At 46.7% G+C, this 17,756-nt stretch overlaps 3 protein-coding genes across 3 annotated transcripts; all 3 read right to left on the bottom strand.

The window, feature by feature from the left end:
- Positions 1-5,088: 5,088 nt before the first annotated feature.
- On the bottom strand, positions 5,089-6,434 carry N7537_004231 (putative C6 finger domain protein; the record flags this gene model as incomplete). The annotated part of the gene is made up of 3 exons (XM_056895288.1): positions 6,283-6,434; positions 5,809-6,144; positions 5,089-5,741 (listed from the first exon to the last, which is right to left on the bottom strand). Exons 1-3 carry the CDS (start codon positions 6,392-6,394, stop codon positions 5,089-5,091), a joined length of 1,101 nt encoding a protein of 366 aa, XP_056755036.1. The 5' UTR covers positions 6,395-6,434.
- A 4,435-nt stretch (positions 6,435-10,869) lies between these two features.
- Positions 10,870-13,990, bottom strand: N7537_004230 (uncharacterized protein; the record flags this gene model as incomplete). The annotated part of the gene is made up of 2 exons (XM_056895287.1): positions 10,870-13,740; positions 13,790-13,990. The coding sequence occupies 2 exons, from the start codon at positions 13,988-13,990 to the stop codon at positions 10,870-10,872; spliced, it is 3,072 nt and encodes a 1,023-aa protein (XP_056755035.1).
- Positions 13,991-14,610: 620 nt separating this feature from the next.
- Positions 14,611-15,573, bottom strand: N7537_004229 (dienelactone hydrolase family protein; the record flags this gene model as incomplete). The annotated part of the gene is made up of 4 exons (XM_056895286.1): positions 15,526-15,573; positions 15,384-15,454; positions 15,280-15,327; positions 14,611-15,218 (listed from the first exon to the last, which is right to left on the bottom strand). The coding sequence occupies exons 1-4, from the start codon at positions 15,552-15,554 to the stop codon at positions 14,611-14,613; spliced, it is 756 nt and encodes a 251-aa protein (XP_056755034.1). The 5' UTR covers positions 15,555-15,573.
- Between the last annotated feature and the right edge of the window lie 2,183 nt (positions 15,574-17,756).

Below are 17,756 nucleotides of genomic sequence, written 5' to 3'. Positions count from 1 at the left end.
AGGTGGGTTGAATTGAAATTCCCCCGTACCCGCCGTAAACGAGAAGACCCTTGCCGGAAGTTGATGATCGAATGCAGCCAAGCGAGCGACGATTGGCAGGATTCAGCCAACGACCAGGGTCTGTCAACGCAAAACGCCTATTAGCACGGAACGGATCTTATGATAATAATATATGATAATAAGATAATTAAGCTGACGACTGGGACGAAACGAACACACGATGGATCTGGAGACCACCACCCAGCCTCGACGCCTCTTGGGATTTCCTGATGAGTCGTGGAGGGGGGGCTAGACCCTCCAGACGCTCATGCCCCGAGAAGATCTATCTTTTGAAGGAAGGTAAAATCCTTCCGAGTATGACAAAAGGAAAGATGAGAATAAAAGTGGCAAGAGATGAAAGATGAAAGATGGAGAGGAGAGAAGGGAATTGTGTGGGAAAGACGGGGAAAGGGCAGTTTTGGTTTACTGCCGACCAATGACAATAACCAAGTATAAGTTAGAATCAAAGACGTACTCCGTACTTAATTGTAGATATTGTAGATATTCAAAAAAAAGAACAGAAATAAACCAAGCAAAGAGGGAAAGAAGAATAATATCTAAACAGCCAAAGAGGGCCCAGAGTGACGCTGAACAAGGTGGACTTGTAATTTATGTAATATATATGTAACCAGATGTACCAGTATTACTGTCACGGGAAAATGACCGATTTACGGCGCTTCGCTCGATTCCCAAGATTTTGTTGTGCCACTCCCGTCTGCTTTAAAGCCGATTACTTTTTTTTTTTTTTTTTTCTCTCTATTTTGCTTCCTGCATATAGTACATCCAACATATGTAGACTATTTCCTCCAATCAAATTTGTATCAAGAGACAGAGTACTTCGGTATTATCGGATCTAGAAGGTCATCTTTTCTTTCTCTGCATACTCGCACGGCCCCAGTGGTTGTTGTTTTTTTTTTGTTCTTTTGTTTAAAACATATCATATCGTTTGACATTGGTATTGCTTTTTCGAGTATAGATGTGACCGGCATCTCAAATAATCATCGGCCCGAGCAGTCGCAAGCTCCGTACTAAAGTTGAAACTAATGTACCTTGCCCGCTCATATGAGTCGGGACCGGTCTAAACGCAGGTACTATCAATTCTTATGGATAATTGGAAACAGTCGCACCAAGCTTGAGAAGACAGAACATGGCACCTCCCAAAGGCATCATGTTCCTTAGCGTCTTGGAGAGAGTCCAGATGCAGACCAAGTGGGTACTGTTCGTTAATGGTGGAGTACACATCCCGGTCCAGTCAGAGAGGTCTCGTGGGTTGAAAGCCAACGTAGTCATCCATCCCGTCTCGAGATATCAATCGCTTATACTCTTTGAGATGTTTCAGATCAATGAGGGCAGCTCTTCGCGGGGTACCCGTGAATAATTTGCAGGGAGAAAATGCACCATCAGATGTATTGATATTGAAGTTTATAGTCAATGCTCTTAGCGGGGCGGAATGATAGGAAACCGAGTAACGCATGGATCCTCAAAAGATAAGAAATGTTCTATGGGTCTTCTCTTCTCTCTTTTTTTTTTTTTTTGCTTTCCTATTCTTGAATAGGAAAAAAGATGAATTGCTGTTTTTTTTTCCACAGCGTGAGTAGATACTGTTATATCTCGGATATATTCAAAAATATGCGATCATATAGAATATAGAACCAGCAATAAATATCACCTCACTACGATCATATAGCAATGGAGTGAAGACTCACCGAGAGGCTCAGAAAGAGATCCCTATATTACCCGATAACGGTACCATCCGTGTATGGAGAGGACATACAGGACGGCCTGTCACGGAATTTCCCCGATATTCGCCCCAAACGAGGTAAAGTACCCAAGTAAAAAAAAAAAGAAGGCAACCGACAACTTCGAAAATCAATCTTCATTGGCATCTGCCACCTTCGCGGGGGATCCTGAGGTGGACTTCCGTACCGGTTAATATCCCTGCTCCTCTTCGATTTTCTTTTCAGTTTGCCACTGGTGGCGGCACTAAGGCGGGGTTAAGGAACAACTCCGGTCATTCTCATGAAGTTAGAGATCGAAGTATCCCGTGTCGTTTTGATATCAATTGTCCCCAGGAGCCTGGTCGACTCATGTGGGGACGGGGACACGGATCGGGATACGGAGCAGGCACGCGAGGCATAAATGAACAAGGTGATCCAATGACACCCTGGGAGTAATCAGCTCCAGTATGGTAGTCCTGGAGACTTGTTTTTTTTTTGGCCCCACGACCCACCACAAGTCGGGGAATCCAAGATAAGAAGTGCTGATAGCAATGTAATTAGAATGTAATTAACCATGGTCATCCTAACAGAATGCAACTCGGTGGAACTTCGGACCTTATCTCTTTGTTAGCATAACCCGTAAAGTACTTCGTACACCAGGTCATCCGTGTTGTCTAATCCAATTGTCAAATCCATTTGGATCAGGGATGTGAGTGGGGGAAATCACTGTCTCAGGCACCCGAGTAAACCCGAATATGTATGTCGCGGGGCAAAGAGCACTGGGCAATTATTGTCGAGGCACAGAGGTGGGCCGTGGCGCCTGCACATTCAGCCCGCAACGCCAATCTGACTGGTACTTTGGTCATGGTCTTCGCAGAGTGCAGTGAGGGGTTGAAGGGTCCTTTTTTTTTTCCTGTGCGGTTCTTGCGGTTACGCGAGAAAATCTTTTAGAAGGTCGAGGCATTTTAACTGATCCCATATGAAGCAGCATCTGCCTATGGGCGAAGAGCGTAGAGACAGAAGACCAACTTTGCGCATATGTAACGAAACCAAGTATTGATTTCCTTCTGGGTGAACCAAGTCGACATAGGTGACATATTTGATCGAGTTGACCGGGTTGGCACCGAAGTGAAGCCGAAGTCAAAAGGGAAACACCAGGGACAATGCACTATATATACGTTGCACTCAAGCAACCCAAGAAAATTGACGCCTTGCCGTGTGGTTATCCACCAAGACCGTCTCGATAAGACGTGACGCTACCTAAGGGGCTAAACAATGTGCTCACTGATATCGCAACCAACAGGGAGAATCCTAGGTATCTCCAAAGAAAATTCAACCTGCAGAAAGAGAGATAAGACCCCTGCCTGACACAATGATGCGTTATCATTGGATCTATCCCCTACACCGCCATCATACTACCACTCTACTATCTCCAGATTTCAACCCCAGAGTTTCACTTCCCATCGGATCTCCGGGGGATCCTCCAATGCGGATCCCAAGGCGTCAATTGCTACGATGTAAATGGACAATGGACCCTTATCTCCTATGTCTTCTAGGGCTCCTTGTCTGTGAGATAAAGATGGCGATATCTCTGATGTGACTGATCTTCGAAATTTCTGATTGCGTCTCACACCGATATGGGAATGACCAGATTATTGGTGCAATATGGGATATCAACACTGACGCGACGCCATTAGTAGATCACGCAACAGAAAATCGAAGATTACAATCTCCGTGGAGGAAACCGAATGTCAGAATGCTCTTGTTTATCTTGCCAATCACTTCTTCATTCTATCTTCATGCAAGGGCCCGACTAACTCGGGTTCGCGAGATCGTTAATGTACAAATCACCGCTGGCTATTTGTTATCAGAATTTCTCGCGGTTTTCTATCTGCTTATTATCTATCTGCCTGTATGTGTCAAGGAGTCTGTTATCACGAACTCAGATAGCCTTGAGTCTAGAGTCAATTACCATTTATATTCATGTACGGAGTATCCAGGGACATAAATTGTCCTCACAACCCCAATGCTTTTCACAGGTATCGAGTATTCAATTGGCTTCTCTCGACTAATGACTAGCCTTACTCGGCTTTTGTGCGGGTTTCCAGTTTGGGAACAGGAAGGATCCCGGACCAATAGACGTCGAGAACAAGTCAAGGTCCTGGGCTGTTGTTCATTTCTTTGCATGTGAGCTATTATGCACCGCTCATCCTCAGCTATGCCACAACTATTCGATGCGAGCAAGAATACCATTCTTCGTACGGAGTACTCCGTGCTACTATTGTCTACAATTCGCCTTTGGCAAAGCAAGGGTGCACCGTACATGTACAGTTCTGTAAGCAGGAAACGGGAAACTTATATCATATTTACAGTTACGGCTCTTATAGTACATTGAGAATAGACAATCAAGAACTCCGGAGAGAAAGCCAAGGTATTATAAATATAAATAAAGATATAGATATAGATATAGATAGAGATATAGATATGCAATGTAGGCTTGTGCAATATTTGCAACTGAAGTATTTCAAGCACAAATTAGGTACGTGCTTTGGAGACCCAGAGGGGACAAGATCGGAGCCCAGGAGCAGAGGAATAGAACGAGGTGGTCGAGACTACTCCGATCTACGATTGCAATATGGTATAGCAACCCTTCAATCGATATTCTATCTTGGTCGTTGGGCTGGTCCATATCTGTCTCACATGCGGGAGTTTCATCTTCCTAATGACACAGAAGCCGCAGAAATGATAAGGGTATCATGTATTGACGAAATAACACATAAATCTTCGATGAGAATAAAGGGGAATGAGAAAGAAAAAGTCTATAAGGGTGACCCAAAGAAAAGCTCCAACATATGAGGGGAAATGACACTCCAATCCAGACAACCACCAACCAGAAAAAAAAGTCCCCGCGCATACAACTGGGGGAGAAATGCCACCAAATGAGATAGAGAGAAACACGCAAAAAGCAGACCGAGTTTGAAAAGAACCCGAAGAGATGGAGGGGGAATGAAAAGGTGGGGACTATGCCATGATAGAAAACGAAAAGACAAGAAACAATGGGAAAGAAAAGCCACCCGGAAACCCTTGCGCCCGCTAATGACCAGCTGCAAAGCAGACCCGCCACGGTATATGAGGATGAGGTGAAAATATAGAAAATGAAATGCCAATTGGAGGTAAAAGGTATGTGTATGTCCCTCGGGGTATTAGAAATGAAACAGGCCGTCTAGGAATGTGATGTGCAACGTGATAAAACTCGGACTCGAAGAAATGCGAAAAGGGTAAGCGTGGCAGAGGTAGAAAGAATATGGCGAAGAAATGAAAAGAAAGGATTTCATGGGTTCGGTGACCGTGAGGGGCCTCCGGGGTGTCCCATCGAAGCAGGATTAGGTGGGTATACATGTTGTGGAACTGCTTCGGCGGGGTACATAGGATATGGCACCACGCCCATTCCGGACATGGCACTCATATCCTGCCATTGTGGGTAATTCATTCCTGGTGGGTATGAGACCGACCCCGGTGTATGCATCTCAGGCGTTCCTGGCGAGCCTTGTGGGGCCATGGAACTCGTGGCAGACAGGGATTGTGCGGGTGTGGTCATTCTCCGTTTGAGCTCCGTGGGCATTTGTGGGTGAAATTGATTAGGGTATGATGAGCCCATTTCCTGTCCAGGGTAGCTCATGGTTCGTGGTGGTGGCGGCGGGACCTGCCAAACTGTTCCATCTGGCTGCATAGCGTATGCCGTCTGGCCCATAGGTTGCGATGAGCCTCCCATTGAAGATGCTGCAGATATTGGCGAAGGGGGTGGCAGGCCTGAGTGTATGCTCCCGGGATTCCATAAGTTGGGTGACATATTCATCATCTGACCCTTTCCGGCTGCCATCGTATTCAACAGCTGTGGGTCTGCTATTGTGGTAAATTCGTCCCACGCGACTCCGGGGTCAATTGGTTGATGCCCAGCAAAGTCTCCTGGTCCCATGGGTCGGTCTAGTTCGGATCAATCAGTCAACGAATGCGTCTGGATTGCAGTGCAGAGACAATTGTTTAAACCTACCTGGTGTTAGACTCATGCTGGCTTGAACCATTCCGACGTTGTACGTTGACATGTCCTGCGCGGACGAGGTGCTCATTGGCATAGCCTGGTAGGGGTAGAAAGTCTCGGCGTGGTCGGCCATCAAATTAGTCGGAGAGGAAGCAATTGGTGTGGTGTTTGAGCGCTCGGTTGATGGTGTCTCCAGTCTCGAATTTGGTCGTGATTTCTTTTCAATCGGTGGTTGCTGGTCCACTGGAAAAAACTGACAGTCCTTTCGCAATCGAATGCAGTTTTCACATCGTCCTTCCGTATCATCTGTCGCTACAAGACATCGGATCTTTCGTCGTCGACAGTGCACTGTAAAGGTATAAGTAACATGGTCACATGCGAATACCCCATTCTCGAAAGGAGAGTTTGTCTATTTCCTGCTGATCGACGGACAGAGAAAGGCGACAAGCAAAAAGGGCGATGAAGTGCTTGGGATGTATTACTGACCGCATGCGACAGAGGTTCGATGATATCCTAACTTATTACGCTTCTTGTCATTTGCGTCCATGGCGCTTTGTGAATTTGCTGTCGATGCCATATGGTCGACAGCTATGGGCATAGCTCCCACGAGCACGGTTGTTTCACGATGTCGGTCGAAGGAACATCAAAGGCCCTGGCGAAGTGAAAGGCGTGCTTTATGAAGCAGCTGGGTGAGAGTACCTCGAGGCGTAATCAAAGGTGAATGCGATAGGAATCCGCGCAAGGCCATACAGACACCGCAGAGAGAATATGACCGAGTGCCTCCAGAGAATGACGCTGCTTCAATTCCCGAGTTCTGGTCCACATGCGTCACACTGGACCAGGTATGATATTGCGCGCGTTTCAGAGCGAGAATGTTGGGAGTATGTTAGGGCCCGCCGTGTCTCAAAGTATAGAGGTAATCTTGCAATAGAATGGTCGAGGATAAATTGGATTCCAGGTTCCGGGTCCCCAAGTTTCCCAGTCCAGTAATTGCGAATTAATCAATGATAATTATAGTAAAGTGTTCGTGGAATGCCGGGGATTTGGAGGGGGTTAGGGCCTAGAAGTTTATTGTAGCCCAGTTTGAGATCGAGGAAGAAACCACACCAGGGGCACAAGTCAAACGATAATAACCCAAAAGAGATTAGTAAGAGAAGGAAGAAGGGAAAAAAAGAAAAGAAAAACAGGGTATTCAAAGGAGCGAATATGAAGTGAACGGTGTAAAAAGAAGAAGAGCAGATCGAACATGGTAGGTATAGTCCAACAGGTAGAAGCTAATCGCGGGGTGAAACGCCTAAAGGTCTTTTGTTTTGTTTTATTTTATTATATTTTTTTTAAAAGAGAGTTTTTTTTTTATTAGAGATTTTTGATTTAATTTAATTTTCGCAAGTATGTATATCACGCCGTACGTGGAACAAGGTGGCTCTCATACCAACTAAGACTAACACGGATGTATCGATTTAGCCCAAATAAACTGCAGGTCATTGTCAATGGATGATCAGTTCAGGGGTCCGCGGACAACTTCCCTTAATGCTCTAGATTTACTACGTAGCGCATCGCAGACTTTACTGGCGCTTAGGATGGAGAATATTTCTTATTTTCTACAAGGTTTTCCCTTTTTTGTTCTTTTTTTTCTGGGCATCTCTTTTTTTTTGACATATGTAATTCCCTTTTTTTAAAAAATCCTGTCACTGTCACATTGGTCCTCGGTTGATTAGGTAACTTGCCAATGCCCCTGATTGCGTACTATAGACCCGGTTCTTCAAATGACGCAGAACCGAGGAACCATGGTCTGGGAGCCCTGACAACAGTGGGGATGTGTGGATGTTGGAGGCCGTTCGAGATATACAATACCAGTTAGGCTTAGGGCCAACAAGGATACCTGTCAATCATCGATGAACTGGGGAATATATCCTTCAAGTCCCAAATAAGTGATTGGTGACGCGAGCTTAGGTCGGCACCCGGAGCCAATAGGCTTGTTGATTTGAGGGTCCATCAAGAAGAACCTTCTGTCTCTGGTCATTTTAAAGGCTGATGATCCCTATAAACTTAGAGGGTTTCTCGAAGGAGAGCTGTGTAGTTCGATATCAACCACATGGCCTTCTGGAAGACTAGAAATTCTACTACCCAATTTTTTACTTCGTAAAATTTATTAACATTATGTGAACTGAAACGAACCATCGGGTAAGTTGTGCTAAAAACAGATTCAGGGTCCACGGTCAATGTGTATCAGGTTATTTTATTGTTTTAAATCCTGTTTGTTTTCTTTTTTTTAGTTTGTCTCAATGTAACGTTTATTTTCCTTTAAAAAAAAAAAAAAAAATTAATGAGTGGTTTCGGTTTTGCCCCTTTTCTGGTAGCTTTAAATTCTTATTTGGGCCATATTTACCTGGGAAAAAAAAAAGAAGGAAAAAAGAAGAAGAAAAGAAAACCGTCAAAAGAGCCATGGGAATAGTGGACCAATCAATGATCACGGACCTTTCTTCATGGATCCAACCACAATGTACCTTGGATGAGACGTCTCTGCCTAATCATATACCAAACGCTAATAGGACAATTTCACTGTTTCATCGTTTATGATGGCGTATCTGGGGACAATTTCTAGAAACACGTACGTGGCCCTTAAGATTTGATTCCATTCTAATAAAATATAGCATTGTACTTTGAAAGCCAATCGGTAGACATCAGTCTGCATCTACACAGCCCTGAACTACACCCAAGTAGGATAACAGTCCGAAAGCCTTAAAAAACCCACTGTGTATTCCGTACTCCGTATGGAGGACAACATAGGGTAACATAGTGCGAAAGTGCAAGCGATCTCACAAACTCTGCGTGGGGCAGGTCAAGGTTTAATTAAGGATCGTCTTGAATGTGGTAGCGTGTTACAGGTCGGTCTTGGCATTCGTATGGGGCTCATCTCGGGGGTTTTTCCTTCTGTCTCAGCTTCCATGGACTAATGGAATGGAAGGTTCTATTGAATGGAGAAATCACGGGGAATTGGTGCTTATTCTCCTCCGTATAAAGTATAATCTGCTTGTTGCAACAGATGAGAGGGGGAGAGAGAAAAAGGGGGTGGCTATTACCGACTCCCACCGGTTAAACCAAAAAGGAAAACGTGTCAAATATGGCGTGGCTTGGAGAATACTGTTCTGGTACGAAGTGGGCTGGAGTGTACGATGATCTTCATACTGTTGTATGGTGTATCACGTCAACAAAACCCCTCAAGGCCAATAAACGCCACCGATCACCGTATAGAGTACTCCGTACTCTCTCGCGCTCTCCAAGCCACCTTACAACGTGATGTGTACAACCTACCAGGAGAGTCTAATGTCTAATGTATAATGTACAATATATATGCTGTATCTTCGAACTTTTAAGCCTGAGGGGATGGTTCCACCGCCATTTTGCGAAGCAAAACGACACATTGTACATACTGCCCACGCTCTGGCCCCGCAATTTAACACACTCTGGTCGAAGATCGACGAGCACGGGTGTTGAGAAATGTACAAGAGCCGATACTATTGGGTCTCACAACGGAGAGTCTTTGGAGTTGGAATTCTTGTGTAGCTGAACAATCAGCACATGTATCATGACGCAGCGAATGTTCAGTACGATAGATCTCGTGGTGCGAGTTAAGCGACTCTACCATAAAATCAATATATGTACGAGTGTACATAAGTGTACATAATATACGTATATCTCCAACATAAATATACGTATTGTACATTGTACAACATAGCATAAAGGTCCGTAATCGTGTTTTCACATTGGGAAGATTTGAACAATTAGGTAAAGCCCAACGGGCGTCGCGTCGTTGTCGATCGGCCAATTGTTTAAACTGAAACAAGGGTCCAGGAGTCCAGGGCTGAGCCAGATCTTGTTAATCTTAGCCAAGAATACACTCAGGGTGGGTAGATAGTAGAATAATCTTTACATTCTAAGATGTCGCTTAACCATGTCTATACTAGTCTACTTAGGTACATATTAAATGTTGTAGTTTCATTGTAATTCCAGAAATGCCCCTAACTATTCCCTTCTGGGATTAATAGGCAAAGCCCCTGCCAATCCCCAACTGCCGAGCTCCGCAGTGGCGTGCAGGTATACCCTATGAGGTATGAGGCATGCTATGATGGCCATTCTTTGGGAAGCTGCTTATCCGATGGGGGGTGTTTCCTAGGATGGTCTGTCGCGTGGCATACTTTCGGAGTTGGTGCTATTTTGGAATGTCTACTCCGTACAACGTACGCCCTGCAACTCCTAGGAAGTTTCGGTAAGGCTTAATTTGTCCAAGAGACTCTCCATGTGCATGATTATGCAGATGATACGATCTAATATGAATAACTCTGCATAGGATGGGAATATGATCCAGGCAATATAATACAATTAGGGTTATACCGCTAATCCGGGAATATACTTCTACGAGTACGGAGTATAATATATATAGTAACAGAACTCCGGACGGAGTAGACGGAGGTACCATAAATTGTGAGATCGGAGATCTCCCTGTGGACCAGCAATGCAGGGACCTTACTGGTCTTTCAGTTTTGGTCCGGTTGTTTCACCATCCTCGGGGCCCTTGACTTCATTCGGTCGTCGGCTCCCTCAAGGGGGAGGGTCACCCTTTTTAACCTGCAACCTGCCTTACGCGTCCTCCCAAGGAAAAAAAAAACCATTCCTCTCTCCCTTTTGCCCCTATCATGATTTGTGTTTATATTTTATTATTTTAATTTTTGGTTTTCAGCTGAAGGAGAAGGGGAAGGTGGTATTCACTATGTTGTATTTTCTAGCTGGCGTTCTCCGATAACGAGGGCTTTTCACCCCCGTCTTGAGAGGCTTGGATTTCTCCCTCCCCCATGGCTTCTCCGGAGAAAAGCCGTTGAAGCCACCAAAGGCTTTTTTTTTTCCCAGTCCCAAAAAGGGGCCAATATCCGCAGACTTATTCCTATATTGTACTCAATCATGGAATGCCCCGGTTTGCGCCATTATGGCCGTTTCGTGTTTCGGACTCATTTACTTCGTCCAGGCCCTCCAAACTCCCAAACTCGGCCTCCAGAAATAGCAGCTTGCGGGACCTCATTCGCTTACACGCACTACAACCATTACATCAATCGCTCTCGCTTGCCTTATTGAACACGCGACACAACATGTCACACGAGTTCCTCCGAACCGACTTATGATTGCATGGCACCCAACAGCAGCACACCACGCCCGAGCGAATGTTTCCCTGTCTCGGTTACCCCGCGCATCGATGACAATAATCTCCGGGCTTTGCGACGATGTCGATTGCGGTGCCGGGGTAGAGGAAAGGGAGTCCAACGAAACATACTTGTATCGATAAGAGCTGTGCAGAGGATGGCCTGGTAGACGTGTGTACTTGGACATGGGTCTCGTAGGCTGCTGGTTCTCATTTTCCTCGCGGTCGGCTGACTTGTGAGAGACGACCCCCAACGGTGGACAGCACTCATGGGCGGAGATAAAGCGCACATTATACTTTAGGGGAAAACAAACCGTAGTCGAAACTCCAGCATCTGTGCGTTCGATCGAGAACGACATGGATGTCTCAGCAGTTGTAATGCCGTTGCTATTGGGAGGCCTGTGATCATTGATAGACAGGGTCAACCCTTGAATATTGACACTGGGTGTTGTACTTGGCTCTGGATTCTCCGTTGGGAGCGTAAAGGCCTCTGCTGTGATATCTCCCATGCCTAGCGGTGTCGATTCCATCATAAGCTTGGCTCCCTGCTTGATTCGAGGCCTTCTTGAGATCTGCGGAACTTCTTCCACTGGGAGTTCAAGCCATCCACACTTGAATAGTTCCCGTGTAATCTCGTCGCGGGGCACCATGTCACTGCTGATCCACCCCATGCACGTCTTAGCTCCCTTTGAACTAGACAAGACACGTCCGGCTACGCATGCTTTACTCCACCAACTCCGTTCGCCATAAACGAATCCTCCATAGAGGTTCGCAATTGAGCCCAGTTGATCCAGTGCATCTGCGTCGTTCTCAAGCAGCGTCGCCATGAGAAGGTGACTAATCGCCTCTCCTGGTATCACGAACCCGGAGAGCAAGGAGCGCGAGATCCAGCCTAAATTTTTAGACTGTGGATCGCCAGAGCTACAAAGCTTGACGCTTCGCCGGCAGGGATTTCGTGTGTACATGTCCTCCTTGGCCAGTAACATCTCCTTGGATATTTTTTCCCGTCCCCACCTGTCATTAACGACTAAGGCTGGTAGAACCGGATTGTTAGGGTCTCCAAGTTTGAGTGCCATGGTTGCTCTCAGTGCAGCCAATTTTGGCCACCCGATGTTTTCTGCAAAGACATATAGACCCTCCAGTTGCTGCCGAACGTGCGAAGAGCTCAGTTCGCAGTCCCAGGCAGACTGTAGATCCGCAACAGGGGGCTCGCCACGCCGAGTGATGTTTTCAAGCAGTGAAAAACGATGGCTTTTCTCATGAGACTTGGTGGCCATGGGGTTTGATTGTGACCCACCCGGAGATGGCCCTGATTGTGGCGACGGGCAAGTGATATCAAGGCTGTTGAGGAACCGACGCACAACAACCAGATCCCAATTCAGCTTGCCTTCTCGCAATTTCTCGAATTGTACAAGTTCATGGATCGTGATATGACCACCTTGTGGATCATGCAACATGCCAACTCGAACGAAGCCATCCAAGCGGAGCAGCAATTCAGCAGAGAGGAGCAGCTGGATCAGCAACCACTTTCGCTCCATCCCAGACTTGATCAAAACATCCCGCGGTACTTTCTCATTACTTGAATTAGGGTCTAGACAGTCCCCATCGCCATGCAAGGACGCCTCCCATAGTACCTGTCCTGCCCGGAAGCGCCATTCGGGGAGACTGAAATTGATCCATGCTCCGGGGGTGGCCAGCACGATTGCCAAAGTTTTGATTTGGGATTTGACGCTTTTTGGATGACCCTCTATGATGTCGGTATGTGGAGGGCGAGGGTGAAGGAATTGCGTGTGTAAAATGTCGTGCAACTCACGCGGACTTTCAATATCTAAAATTGTCTTCGCCGATCCCTCTGTGAGCGTATCATGTCGGAACCTGCGTAAATGTTCTAAGCGTTGCACCAGAGATCGCAGGTTGATATCTCGTACTCCAATGCGCCTCCAGGCCTCGGGGCCTTCGCAGATGAGCCTATGCCGATTATACACGGCACCACTTTGGCATTGTGAATACGACTTATCATATCCCTCCATTAAATGGAACGCCTCCGTTGCCGCCATGGTTGAGACTTGTTGTAAATATGGAGGTTTCCTTGGGGTTTCGGGGCCGATGTATCGGATCGTGTCAGCCACAGGTAATTCAAGAAAGTGCCGGAAACCGACAGTGCCCGGTTCTTTGCCATTATTGGACAGCATGTTGGGTACTTCGAAGATCCCAACGTCGAACGTTGCCCTGTTGCTAGCGCCTGTTCGGCGCCAGTCGAGGACTCCAGTCGGAACGCCGCCTTTGACGGCCCAGTCGTCTGGGAGCGGCAGATGAGCGTGAAGTGTGCTCAAAGTAAAGGACGCATGGGGTAACGGCTTGCGATCCCACATATGTTGGATTACCGCATTCTGCTCATCCCAGGGGAAGATCACCTGGGGATACCATCGACCATGTTTGCCTTTCTCCAGAAGGAAGTGAGGTGCCCCAGACAACATTGCCTGGATGTCTTTCGTTGTAGGTTTTGATTCTTCTCGTCGGCTAGGGTTAGCGCCAAGCGAATTTTCTTTTGGTTCGCTCGCCAATTTTAATCTGTAATCGAGAAAATCATAGATATTTCCAGGTTGTGCTGGCTCGGAGTATTCCCCTGCTGCGGGCGAGTCACACTTGGGGGAGCCATGGGGATCTTTGCCGTCATCTCGTCGGCCACTACTTCCTCTTCGTAACTTGGGCAGCGGGCTCGTCTCAGTTGAAGGTGACTGTTCTTTTTCCTTTCTCGTCGTGAGCTAGCTGTCATAATGACAAAATAGACACTCTTACTTGTGTTGTTGTTGGAGAATCTGAACTACTGCCGCGCCTTCGGAATAGGCTTCGGAATCCCCCGTCGTCATTATGGTCATCTTGGTGATCGCTGGGAACATGGCGATGCGATGATGATCGTTTGAGTGTGTCGAATTCATCGCGAGTAGTAGTAACTGCGTCTGCGTCCGAGGAACGACGTCGGCCAAGTAGGAAAGACATCGGAACCCGCGAGGATGCAATTATTGCATCTTCTAATTAAATACAATGCCTTAGGAAAACACAAGAAGTAAGAAGTAAGAAATAAGAAATAAGAACTATATGCGGAGTGCTGATCTCGGCTCCTCGGCTCGTGGGATAACCCTGGAAGCGGCAATGCGGCAAGTAGGTGACACCGAGCTTTTTCCGTAAACAGACGATGTTATGAATTAATAAATCCCTGAATCAGAGTGTAAAAATAAAGAAATAAAGGAACGGGGAGGTTAGGGAGGTTAACCTGAAATTTGAAAAGTGATGACGTCTTGCGGGCAAGAGCGGCGAGCATCACACCATCTTCCTACAAAGTACCTCTTTTTAAAGGACAAAAAAATGTTTATATACTGCTCAGTATCTGACTTCAAGCAAAAATGATATAAAGAACCTTGAAAATGGATCAAGCTCCAGGGCCTATCCTTGTTTGGGATATACCAGAAGAACTTTATGTGGAAGATATTTTTTGGTTTGTCCATGTAGGACTGATACATCATTTCTCTCATTCTCTTATTAGGGAGTCTAGTTCTCGTAGTATCATCAAACATCCGCGGTAAGAAACTCCCCGTCGATTGTGCCCTTTTTTGTTTTGTTTACGAGTGCTGGTGCAAGAATTCGAGAACGGTCTTGTATCCGCGCTCATACTCCTTGCGCACCTCGGCGTTCTCCAGGTCCGATCGCGCAGCCATCCAGCCGTGGATCTGAGTTGGGAAAGTCTCGACGTATTTGGGGACCTTCAAGTTGGCCTCAAAGTCCTTGACGTCTTGGGCAGGCTCGTCTTTTGAGGCGAGCAACGCCATGGGGATGTTCACGGCCTTTGCATCATTGGCATCGACCATAGCCGGGTGGCACTGCACGGCGGCCTTGAATAGCTTGTTATCAGCGCCGGAAGACAGGGAGGCGATCTTGCCGCCCCAGCAGAAGCCCAGGATCGACCAAGATTCGAAGTTGCCGCCAGGGGCTAGCTTGTTGCCTTCGGCGACGACATTGGGGATCTTGGAGAGAGTTTGGGGAGGCGCGGCCTTAGTCGAGAAGAAGTGGCCCAGCTTCTCCTTGTGCTCCTCGGTGGTGGGGGGGTACCACGAGATGTCGGCGGGGCTACCCTCGAAGAAGTCGGGAATGAAGACGCGGTATTTTTGGTCGGTCGACGTAGCGAGAATGTCGGCACCTTGGACGGTCTGGTCGAAGAAGCCGAAGATGTCTGTAGATCATGCAATTGCATCAGTGAATTGTCGGTTTGTAGGTGAGGTTCATTGACTGACCAAATATGACCAGGATAGCCTTGGTAGCTGATTCCGGGCCGGTCACGTCTAGAAGTGATCTCATTAGCTCAATTTATAAGGGTTCAGGGAAAGTAAGAACTAACAGGTCTTCAGGCCATTGATGGTCTTGTATTCTCCCTTGGGTTGGTAGCCCTTGGACACAACAGGGGGGATTCTGTCCACGGTGATAGTCAGCGACGCACAATTGAAACATCGCAGAATTCAATGGTTCTGAGGATCACGAACGAGCAACAGGCTTTGCTGATTCCAGACATGGTTTTAGAGATGTGATGGAAGGGAGGTGTGTTTAAGGTGGTGTTTGGTTGCAAGCAACGGTCTTCGGAAAGTCAGAAATGGCCAGTATTTCATTTAGGGGTAATTGGGGCTGAAGAAGAACATACAAGCTGCAATTTAATTCTGAATTAAAAGCGAAGTTGAAAGGGGCCGAGGTAGAAAGGAAACTCGAAATGCAAAGAGGAAGAACATTGAAAGTGCTGTACCCCGCCGTTCGACGTCATCGGAGCAACACTCGGCAATTCAAGGAGATACAGCCCGGTGCAACTGGGAAATCCAAAGGCTATTTAGCTCGTCTTCTTTTGAGTTATCTTCGGTTTCTTAGTAGCTTGATTCCGGAAACTGATCTATCTGGTCTGTTTGATCGGCTTTTGACGCGATCGGGTAATCTATAACTATGGGATATATATCTCAAAGGTTATACATAGCAAAATCTCCCAACACAAAGTATGCTTTTTTACCGTCTTCGTGTATAAAAATGACATGACAAGGCCGCACGAGCTGCCGACTATTCTTGTATATATAACGGCTCACCACAACCGAGGTTATATGTCATTTATCTATCAACCTGAGGAGACAAATAGGTAGCACAAACGATATGCAATGGAACTTGAATTACACATTCTATTTAGGTAACAAGCTCGGAAAGCTGAGGGGTACTGGTGAACCTGTGTAGTGAAAGACTCACAGAATTTGATGCTATTTCCTGCAGTGAGAAGAAGTATCACAAATATCACCGGGCCTTGATGAGACCGTTTCATTTATGCACCTAGGGGTTTTACTGCAGATACCATCATACCGGACACCTAGCTTCATGAGCTTGATGAGAGCCCGAGGGTGATATAGCCAGCAAACCAAATCGAGCAAAATTTCATGATAAATAGACACGATGCGAGAGAAAGTTGACCTCTCTTCCTAATTCTTCCACTCAAGGTAATACAATGCAAGCAGATCCACTGTTAGAATCTTGCTGCAAGGGAGGATCGTACAGCGACCGAAAGATACCCGTGGGGCAGTTCTCATCGAGAGGCGAAAAAAGAAAAAGAAAAAAGAAAATTCCAAAAATATAAAAGCCGAGACAGAGGCTCTAGGTTTCTGATAAACCCAAATGATTCTAGACCTTGGAACAGGAGAGATCTGTGCTCGATTATCCTTGGGCTTGAGACCCATATATTATCGATATATGTACAGAATGGTCCACATTGGAAAAAGATGACAAAATGTGGGCTCTGACCTCGGGAAATCCACCAAGACCGGGACATGCCCACCGGCCCCTGCACGAAACTCATGGCCGCAGATCTCCCGGGTGAGAAAAATAGTCAACCTTCCACGAAACGCCATTCCCGAGGACGATCGTGAACGCCAACCGTGAGCCTCACCGAAGCCACCACCGGCAAGAGCCGATGCAGGCGACACTAAGGCGTTCAAGACCAGCCAGGTGGATCCTTGCGCGCTGTCACATCTGGACCGTAGGAGCTGCCTTGCATGAGAGGAGCAACTAATCGGCTGCGAACCGTAACATAGTGTCCAGGGATTGCGCCTGCGATCTAGAAAGGCTGTGCGAGGTCGATCAATCGGGAACCCAGCATAGGAGAGGGGCCATAGATTGACGATCAACTGATCGTCGCCGATATGGACCTTTCTGGGTAGGCGATGTGCGGCTACAGACGCGGAGGAATATGGGCGCGATCGAATTGCCGACTTCAATTCGCGATCCAAGACAAATGGGTGTCTAGTGAATGTCAGTATACTGCATAGAATGTATAGAATGTACAATACATAATATTGGAGAAATGCCTTGTCTGTCACTAGGCACAACTAAGGTAGAGGTATGCAGTTCTCAAGAATGTGACTCGGCTACCTCTCGCATGTCTTAGACTTCCCCCCTTTCTTTCTTTTTCCTTTCCCCCCTTTCTCCTATTTCTTCCTTTTTTGTTTTCTGAGAGCGCTGCAGGTTCAAAGCCGAACTTGCTACGGAGTACCAAATACGGGGGAAATGCGGACCGGATGGTAATATTAAATTCCATGCGCCAGTAGACATGTCTAAGCTGTGCCAAGGAACTCCAGCTATCCGAACATCCTATGCATAGATGGAGTCACCAGCCTCTAGTATTCGGCACATATTTTCAAACCATGTGATTGTTAGTTCGCGGCAGATCAGCTCTGTCAAGTTTTATATTTGG

Source organism: Penicillium hordei (assembly GCF_028827395.1).
Source record: "Penicillium hordei strain IBT 12815 chromosome Unknown utg000002l_segment0_segment0, whole genome shotgun sequence".
Taxonomy (NCBI): Eukaryota; Fungi; Ascomycota; class Eurotiomycetes; order Eurotiales; family Aspergillaceae; genus Penicillium; species Penicillium hordei.
The sequence above is the reverse complement of the archived record's forward strand: the minus strand, read 5'-3'. Positions and strand labels throughout refer to the sequence as shown.